Source organism: Plasmodium yoelii, assembly GCF_900002385.2.
Source record: "Plasmodium yoelii strain 17X genome assembly, chromosome: 14".
In the NCBI taxonomy this organism is placed as follows: domain Eukaryota; phylum Apicomplexa; class Aconoidasida; order Haemosporida; family Plasmodiidae; genus Plasmodium; species Plasmodium yoelii.
In genome coordinates, this window is record NC_036186.2 from 1,626,956 (window position 1) to 1,637,165 (window position 10,210).

A 10,210-nucleotide genomic window follows, 5' to 3' on the forward strand; every position below is an offset into this window, starting at 1 on the left:
TTACAATTTTTTTAAAAGGTTGCCAAAAAATATATTGAAATAAAAAAATGTAGGCAACAAAAACCTTTTGTCCATTTTGTGTGTTTTTTTGGATTATTTTTTTAAACGATTATATGTGCATGTCAAACTGTGTTTTATCAGCACCATCCAAAGTCACTAAAACAGATACACATACGATGTAGTTATGCATACGATGTAGTTATGCATACACGTAGTTATACATACATACTTGTGCACATAATTTACTATTTTTTTATTTTTTATTTTTTATTTTTTATTCCTTATTTTTTATTTCTTATTTTTATTTCCTATTTTTTATGTATTTTTAGATAGCAACAATTAAATAGAAAATTGCAAAGACTTAATAATTTTTAAAGATTATATATATTTATTAGGATAATTTTAAAAAAAATTGAAAATACAATTGCATCAAAATAATTATGTTCAACTTACAAATTCGTTAATAATTTATTAATACTCATATTTCATTTTTTCATAAAATTCCATAAATTTATTTTTATCCATTTTTAAATTCAAATAACGAAATATTAATTCCTTAAAGCTTTTAACATTTTAAAATACAAAAAAAAAGTTAATTAAAAAAAAAAAAAGACAATATAATAAAAATAATAGACAAACCATGAATAATTATGGTTATTTTAAAGCACTTTTCAAATAAATTTTATATATTTAAAAATATACAATTATAAAAAAAAAAAAAAAAATATTAATAAATAAAATTTATATTTTCTATGATCATTTAGCAAAACCATTTATTTAAAGAGTTCGTCTTTTTTTATGTGCTTAAAATAAAGCTCGTAAAAAGGATATCGAATTCGGTCCCAAATTGTTGACAAATTTCTCATAGCCGGTCTTACATCGATATATATCTGACAAAAATAAATGGGCAAGTAAACGGGAGTGTGTTAAATGGGCAAGCAAACTGGGGTATGTTAAAAGTGGGGTTGTTTTTTTTTTTTTTTTTCTTTTTTTTTTTTCTTTTTTTTTACATTTTTATCGTCATTTATTGATTCATCATTATAATAATCCAAAATGTATTTTACTTCCTGTCCACATCTGTCTATATACCAATCATGTCTATCAAATGGCTTTCCTAATCTGAACAATAAAAAGGGTATAAATATATGAATTTATATGTATTGGGAATATATGAATTTTTTTATTTTTTATTTTTTATTTTTTATTTTTTTTTTTTTTTTTTTTTTTTTTTTTTTTTTTTGAACCTGGAAAAAACGCTCCTAAATTTTGCCTTAATAGATAAATCATCAAATTTTCCACAAAACCGTTGTAAAGTTACTTTTTCACATTTTCTGTTCATATAAGAAATGTGAAAATATGTATATATTAATATAAGGTATTATATTTAAAAAAAAAAATCTCAATTTATTTTTCTTACTTTTTATGCATATGTTCATATTTTAATATGCTTTTCCATGACTCCTCATTTACATCATTATGTATATTTACAACAGAATCAACATCAACTTTATCAATGTCTTTATTTTTTCTAATTAATGAATTATAAAATTGTTGAGGAGATGGGTATAACCAATATTCGTTATTATTTTTGGGAATAGATGAAATCTCTCTTTTTTTATTTAATTGTATATTATCATTTTTTTCAGTCTCTATTGGAGCATTAGGTATATTTGGCATCATATTTCGTTCATTTATTTCTACAAAATAAAATAAACGATTTACAGATTCATATCAACGTTAATTATGCTACATCTTTTTGATCGATATGTACATTTTTATGAAAACCAAAATAAAATCATGTGTAGATATGTATGTATGTATATATGAGTAACGATTGAAGTGGGTCAAACAATTTATTACCATTTTCTTTTATTAAAAAAAATTCTGAATTTTGTGAAGTTAATGGGCATGATTTATTTTTGTCTAAACTTGCTTCATTTCTTTCCTCCATATTTTGAATAATTTTCATATACAACTAATCTTTTTTTTTTTTTATATTTCTTTTCCCGTTTATTTAAGAATATAAATATTGTACATGTATTTATTTTTATTTTTATTTATATATATATATGATCCCTTATTATGTTTATAATTAATTTTAATACATTATCCAGACAAATGAACTATAACATATTTTTTGCATACTATTTAAGAAATTCTTTTCACAATTTGTTTACCATTTTACACAAAATGGATATGCATATGTATGTATTGCATGTATGTATGTATATGGATAAATGTGTGTGCAAATATTTGAAAATTTAGAATTCATATAAAGGATTAATAATATTTTGGGAAATTATATAATGCATATATATCACCAAAAAAAAAAACATAATCCCATATTTTATAATAAAGGAAGTTTCATAGTTTTTTTTTATTTTATTTCGATTAAAAATAATTTAATTATTTTCTACATATTATTTTCATCTCTTTTGTTATTATATTATCCTTAGTTTTTATTTTTTTTTAGCTATTTGAAAAAAAAAAAAAAAAAAAAAAAAAAATTATCTCACAAAATAAATATAGTTACATATTTTTAATGTCATATATTTTCAAGAAACCAATTTGTGTAGTTTATCTAAATAAATATTTTTTCATAAATATTAGTTGAACATATATAAACATATTTTTTATACATATGCCATAATGTATATTTTTATTTTTTCCAAAAAAAAACACATGAATTTAAAAAAAGTTATACCAATATACCCAAGTACTTGCATAAAATTTAGGGAAATAGTGAAAGAAAAAAAATAATAATAATAAAACAATAATAATAATAATAAAAAAACAATAAGCAATAATAATAATAATAATAATAAACAATAATAATAATAATAATAATAAACAATATTTAAATGATAAATCTTATAAAGGTATGGATTCAGTTATACAAAGTTATCATTAAATAAGGGCATAATGTTAATGCAAAAAAAATGGATATTGATCTTTATGCTACCAATCTGGTGCATACTTTTCTTTCGTGTTGTTTTCATAAAGCCCCTACACATCATATTGAATAAAAAATATCAAAAAAATATCAAAAAAATTGTAAAAAAAGATCAAAAAAATTGTAAAAAAATTATAAAAAAAAATAGTTTTAACGGAAAAATCAAAATGTGCTACCAACGTTGTATGTTGTACGCTATATGGTTAAAAAGGTATGGAATTGTTTAGACATATGTCTATTTAAATAACAATTGGAATTGTTGATATGTGGCAATATCAATATATATAGTCATTTTTAAAATTTAATAAAAAATATAAAAGCTGTTTTATATACATTCTTAAAATGAATGCATATAAATGTGTATACAATTTAGGAGATATTTCACTCCATCTTAGACGCATTTAAACACAAAATTTATTAAAATTAACCTCATTTAAATGGGGATGTAGTTATTTTCTCCCAAGTTTTGATTTTTTCTACTTTTTTCTACTTTTTTCTACTTTTTTCTACTTTTTTCTACTTTTTTCTATTTTTTTCTACTTTTTTCTACTTTTTTCTACTTTTCCTATTTTGTGCCCTTTTCCGTCGCTACGTGGGACTTGTTTCCCCAGCCCTTTTAAAGAGAATTTCTATGTTCCTGTTTTTACAGTAAGAAACAATAGTATCTTTAGTAACGGTCAATTTGCAATCAATTAAATATTTTTTTAATATTGAATATTTAATTTTTTTTTGACTTTGTATAATATTATTTATATTTTCATTCACATTTATAGCTTCATCTATTCTTTCATGTATTTCTTTCATTTCCATTATTTTTATTTTATTTTTCATATTATTTATGTATTCTTCTTGAAGTTTATTTTTATCATTATTTATTAGTTCATCCAGTTTTATATAACTTTCAATTTTTATATTATTATCCTCTATATATTTGTCCACATTTTTAGCAAATTCATTTTCAAAATTTGTATCAAAAATTTTATTCTCATATTCTTTGACAAATTCGTTTCTATCATTACCAAAGTTTTCACAATTCACATTCACATATATATCTTCATTCGGTATTAAATTATTTTTTTTCAAATATGTATTATATTCTTTACATAAATATGTTTGTATTTTTTTTAATTCGGTAATTAATATTTTTCTTGGCAACCTCTTACTTTTAAGGCCAAAAAAATTCATTAGCCCTTCAAGTACAGTATCATGGGCTTTATTTAAATCAATATTTAAAATTGATACTTCATTTTCGCTTTCTTTATTTGACACGTTTGCCACCGTTGACATATTTGCCACCGTTGATATATCTGATTGTTTTAAATTTCGTGGATTTTTTTCTTTGCTCTTATCTTCATTATAAGAATTTGGGCATTCAGGTGTGCTGGTATTAAACCATATATCCAAATCATATTTATTTACTTTATTTATTTTGTGATAATTATTAATAAATGGAGTATTATTTTGACTGGTTTTATCATTTTCCTGATTATTTAGATTTCCTTTTTTATTTCCTTTTACGTTAGTATTGTCTAACTGCGTTTCATCATAAGCGTCTAAAATTATAATGTCTGAATTTGCTTCTTCCATTTCAATCTCGCTTATTTTATTATCGTCATTGCACGATAAAAAACTTCTCGATTCAATATCATGGAAACTTATATTACATACATTTTCAGGGGGTGAAAAATTATCTATTTTTTTTAAATGCGGTTTATCATTTTCTTTATTTAATTTAAGATCCTTGCAACTTAACGCCTTTCTATTTTCTTCATTTTTATCAGAACTAAGAATAGAACCTGTCTCAATATTATATGGAATCATATAATCTCCTTTTTCATTTATATTTTCATGATGTATACATGGAGTTACAATATTATTATATTCATCACTGTTTTTAAAAAAATCATTTTTTAATATATCACATTTTATCAAATCATTATTTTCAATTTTGTTTTTTTTTTTATAATTTTGTTCTTCCTCCATTATTCGTATATTTGTATTATTATCATCATTATCTTGTTCTTTAAATAAATATGTTTGTTCTAGTTTTCTTTTGTTTATATGTATTTGATCATATTCATTATCCTGCATTTTTTCGGTTTTTAACAGATTTTCATTGTATATAGATATATTTTTTTTGTTTTTTTCACATTTTAAAATATTTTCTCTATCTTTATATTCATTAATATTATCATTTTGTCCTAATTTGCCACACATTTCGAATAGTTGATCTCTTTCGTTTTTTTCATCAGTATCATCATTTTGTCCTAATTTGCCACACATTTCGAATAGTTGATCTCTTTCTTTTTGTTCATTATTTATATTACACATTTTATTTTCCCTTAGTGTTACTTTTTCAGTCTCATCAAAGGAGCTTGATATTTCATATACCTCTTTATCACTTATATTTTTTTTTTCACATGTATTATATATTTGTTGTTCATTTTCTTTACCCACATCATCCTCTATTATGTCACCATTATTAATAATTTTTTTATTATTTTTTAATTCGCTACATTCTTCATTTAATAAAACTGAATTTCTATTTTCAATATATTGCAATTCTTCTATGTTTTTTTTTGAAATATTTAAAGTAAACTCGAGATTTTGATTGGACCCAAACTTATCATTTAGTATATTATTGCTTCTATAATTATTGTTATTTTTCTCAGTGTATATATAAATTGTATCAAATGTTTCGACCATTTCATTTGCTAGAACATGGTTTTCAATACAATATTGTGATAATTTATATAATGAACTTTGATTTTTAAAAAAATTTAAATCCTTATTATATGAATTAGTAGTATTATTTTTGTTTTTTTCATTTATTTCAATTTCTTTTGTTATCTTTGAATTTTGTGGCATCATTTTTATTTTCTCTTCATTTCCCTTTATATCATTATGAATTATTTCATTCTGTATTTGTTTTTCTGTTTCTATATCCAATTCTGATAAAGTTTCATAAAAATTATTAATAGCTTTAAAAAGGCTTGTTAACTTTTGGGATATATTTATACCATTTTTAGAACAAGCATTATATATATCCAGTTTTAACAAATTCATAAATATTGGACAAAAATTATTATTTTCAAAAAAAGATCCTGGAATTATTACTTTTTTGAAAACCTTTTTCATTAAATCGTTTTTATCATTATTTTTCTTTTCTTTCTGTTTCTTTAATAGTTCATTATTTAGACTATTTATCAAATCGATTAAATTAAGTGACTCATTTAAGTTAGTTTTGATAATCTCCTTCTCATTTATTTTATCTTTACATCCTTCATTTTGTAATAAATTATTCGCATCCATAGTAAACACATCTGTTTTATTATTACAAATCTTTGCACACATATTGCTATTTTTAACACATTTGGTTCGCATATCTATTTTATAATCAATATAATCCCGATTGATATTAATAGCCCCATTTTTATCTGCTTCATAAATATTTGGATTATCATTATTTTGGTAAACAATTTGACCACTTGAGGTATTGTTATTTTTCTTAATATCTGGCTTTAACCTTTTTTTGCAATCATTTAAATTTTCTTTACTGAATTTTTCACATTCATTTTTTCCATTTTCAATATTATTATTATCATGTTCATAAAAATGATTTAAACTATCGTATAAATTTTCAGCATTATCATTATAAATTAAATTTTTATATATTTCATAATCCAAAAAATCCATAGACAATGAATTTAATTTTAAATATTTCATACATTTGTGTAAGCAATCTATTAAATATGCTTCCTGTATTTTATATGCTCTTATTTTATTTTTAACTCTTAATAATTTTCTTATTATATTTTTATAATATTCACTTAATGATTCTCTATCCTTTGGTTTTTTTAACCATATTGGGACTTTTATATTATTTTTCCATCTTTGAAGATCATTATAAAAATAAATATCACTTTCATTACTTGAACTATTATCTCCACTTTTTAATTTTCCACTTATTTTCCCTTTTTTATTTCGGCTTTGTCTTTTGGATTGCTTTTCTTTCTTTAAAATTGTCTTACTTTTCATAATATTATTCCTACTGTCTAATCATGCGTATACATATCTGTATACACTTTTTGTAAAACAAGTAATATATACTAAACAATTTATGTTTTATGTAGAATAATATATTATTTGTGTGAAACAATTAAATATTATATATTTATTCTCAGCTAGCTACTATCACTTTTTTTTTTTTTTTTTACTTAAAAATGGCTAATTCACACATTAGTTTTTTTTTAATTATACAAAAAAAAAAATATTTGTATTATAACCTTCCATGTTAATATAATATTATGTGTATTTATTAAATATCATTAACATTTTATGAAGAAATATAGAATTACTTGCATAGCATATTTACAAGTGTTTACAATAGAACATACTCCTTTAAAAATTGAATAAAAATAAGCATGCACATATATACATAGCATAATTACAAAATCGCGTTTTTATTATCATAATGATAAACGCGGTTTATTTGGCGTAATTTAGGGTTTATATACTTATGAAAGTAAAAACAAACAATATATATATTATTAGTGTGTTAATAAGGAAAAATAATATATATTATAAATAAATAGTACTAATAAAATATTAATATTTGCACTATTATATATATAACATAAAAATTATGAACAAGTCAGAAAAAAATGAGGATAATTGTATTAGCTTTAACATAATGAAAAAAATAGCTTGAATAATTCAAAAAAAAAAAAAAAAAAATAATAATAATAATAATAATAAAAATAATAAAAATAGAGTAGAATATTTGCCTGGTAATTTATAATGATACATAATTTATCAAAATTTATTCCAACAATATATATTAATGGCATTCACATATTAAGTAATTTACCTTTCTTATTTTTTCATCACCTTACTACTTTTCGTTGTTTTTTATGGCTAATACTCTCCAAAAAATAGCGAATTTCAATAAAATAGGAAAGGGTTACATTAAGACTAAAATGGGATAATATATAAATACATATATGTATGTTACTATTTATTTGTGTGTGTAAACAATTGCCTTTTTAAATGAGTAAAAGATATATAATGATGTTTTTTGTTTTTGCATGATTTCAATGAAATAAAATTCGTTTTTCGAATTTTTTTTTTAAAGCTACCATTTAGTTTTTATTTAATTGGTTGCTTATTTTATTTTTCAAATGAAATAATGGAACATAAATTTTTAAAATGTCATTTAAGATATTGCGTCAAGGGAATAATTTGAATACGATATTAGGAGGTCATGAATTGAATAAAATTAACAAATGGGTATGTAGTAAGAAATATATAAATTTTTATTTTAAAAGACATTTTGGTGTTTCGGGAAGTTATGGTTATAGTATTTTTTCAAGAGAAAAAAATTGTGACTCCAATGTAGGTAAGAACAATTTGCATCAATATGAAGAAAAACCTCTCTATAATAATTTAATCAAAAAAAAAAATTTTTATTTCACAAAATGGCCTGGAAAGGTATCCAAATTGGGAGGTTCATATTTTTTTGGTAAAAATTATAATATGGGATTTTATCATATGCTTATAGAAGAAGAAGGGAAAATAAAGAAAGATATTGCGATTATATCAAGTTGTAATAGACATAGTATTCAAAATAAAACGATTGAAAATAAAATGAAAGATTTAACATGTGGATATTCTGTCCAAATTGTTTTATCAGGAAAGGGTGTAAAATGTTATTTTGAAAATATAAATTACACACCTATTCGAAAAATTTATAGAAATAATATTAAACAATATTATAATTTTAAAAATAATATAAAAGACATAAAAATGTTAGAAGATAACCCAAATAATGATTTAGAGAAAATTAAAAATCCTGAAGATTATAAAAATTATAACAATAACAATTATAGTTATAGAACAAAAAAAATTAAAAAATTATTTGTTCGTTTAGGTATTGGTACGAAAAATATTGACGTTACAAGAGTATTAACAATGCATAAAAAATATGTGAACATCGATGTTGATAAAACTGGTACTATAATAAATGTCTATGGATATAATAAAAAATATGTTGGATCTGTTTCACATCGATTATACAAGATTGTAAAAATGAATGTATATACAATGAAAGGTGGATATGTCTATTTGCATAAACCCAAGCAAAAAATTCCAAAAAAGAAATAAATACAAATTTGTTATTGTGTATTATTGTTTATTTTTCACTATTTTAAAGGGCTATTTTTTATTACTGCCCCCTTTTTTTCGTTTATTTTTTTTAAGCGAATTAGACAAAAAAATTAATTAAAAGCTGCTTAAAAATATGCATATTTATTATAAAATAAAACTTCATTATTTGTTAAAATATTTTTTATACAAACTTAAAAATCAGTATAAATTGTTCATACTTTTTTTTTTTACTCAAAAAAAATGGCTAGTAGCATATGGAATGCAATTAAAAAAAAAAATATATATATATATTAAAAGGAAAACGATACTTAACGATATATATATTTTGTCTAATGAAAAATGTAAATTATAAAAATAATGTTAACAAAAAAAATATATATTAATATAAGTAAAAATAGGGAAAAGGAAGAATATGTTTTTTTTTCTCATTTTTTTTTTTCTAATTTTTGATTTCGCTATTTTCCCATTAGATATTATTGGTTGTGCTTATTTGGCTTGAATATTATGTGAAAAATAAAAATAATTTGATAAGGAATAATAAATGATATTATTAATTATTTTTTTTTTATGACAATTCATTTTCATTTTTTAATTTTTCTTGTAATTCTTTTTCTTTTTTCTTTTGTACTTTAACAGGATCATAGTATAAAATAACTAAATATCTTCCTGCAACATTAAAACCAGATAAATGATCTAACGCATTTTTAGCATCATATATATCATCATAAACAACAAATGATGTTCCTCTTGTTCCTTCAGAATTTCCTTTTCTGATTTGTCTAACAGTTCCATATTTTCCAAAAATATCATATAATTCATCAGCCGTTATTTTGTATGGTAAATTTCTAAGAATATAAAAAAGAAAGAGATTGAAAATAAACAAATATTGAGATAAAGCATTACAAAATGGAAAAATAATTGTAACACAATTAATCATATATACATGGACATATTTTCTATAATTATATTTTTATAAAAAAAAGTTAATAATTATAATATTTAGGAAACATTATTATATATCCACAAACCTGACATAAAGGATTCGACTGACTTCAGCGGGTAATCGTATGTTTCTTCTAGACATTGAAAAAA

At 21.4% G+C, this 10,210-nt stretch overlaps 4 protein-coding genes across 4 annotated transcripts; 1 reads left to right on the top strand and 3 right to left on the bottom strand.

Annotated features, from left to right (window-relative positions):
- Positions 1-773: 773 nt before the first annotated feature.
- PY17X_1442000 (cytochrome c heme lyase, putative) lies at positions 774-1,969 on the bottom strand (the record flags this gene model as incomplete). Its single annotated transcript, XM_034637697.1, has 5 exons — positions 774-890; positions 1,011-1,119; positions 1,245-1,331; positions 1,418-1,697; positions 1,861-1,969. The coding sequence occupies 5 exons, from the start codon at positions 1,967-1,969 to the stop codon at positions 774-776; spliced, it is 702 nt and encodes a 233-aa protein (XP_034493630.1).
- Positions 1,970-3,541: 1,572 nt separating this feature from the next.
- On the bottom strand, positions 3,542-6,991 carry PY17X_1442100 (conserved Plasmodium protein, unknown function; the record flags this gene model as incomplete). Its single annotated transcript, XM_022957606.1, has 1 exon — positions 3,542-6,991. The coding sequence occupies one exon, from the start codon at positions 6,989-6,991 to the stop codon at positions 3,542-3,544; it is 3,450 nt and encodes a 1,149-aa protein (XP_022812968.1).
- A 1,170-nt stretch (positions 6,992-8,161) lies between these two features.
- Positions 8,162-9,115, top strand: PY17X_1442200 (conserved protein, unknown function; the record flags this gene model as incomplete). The annotated part of the gene is made up of 1 exon (XM_722964.2): positions 8,162-9,115. The coding sequence occupies one exon, from the start codon at positions 8,162-8,164 to the stop codon at positions 9,113-9,115; it is 954 nt and encodes a 317-aa protein (XP_728057.2).
- Positions 9,116-9,683: 568 nt separating this feature from the next.
- Positions 9,684-10,202, bottom strand: PY17X_1442300 (splicing factor 3B subunit 6, putative; the record flags this gene model as incomplete). Its single annotated transcript, XM_022957607.1, has 2 exons — positions 9,684-9,963; positions 10,147-10,202. 2 exons carry the CDS (start codon positions 10,200-10,202, stop codon positions 9,684-9,686), a joined length of 336 nt encoding a protein of 111 aa, XP_022812969.1.
- Positions 10,203-10,210: the final 8 nt, after the last annotated feature.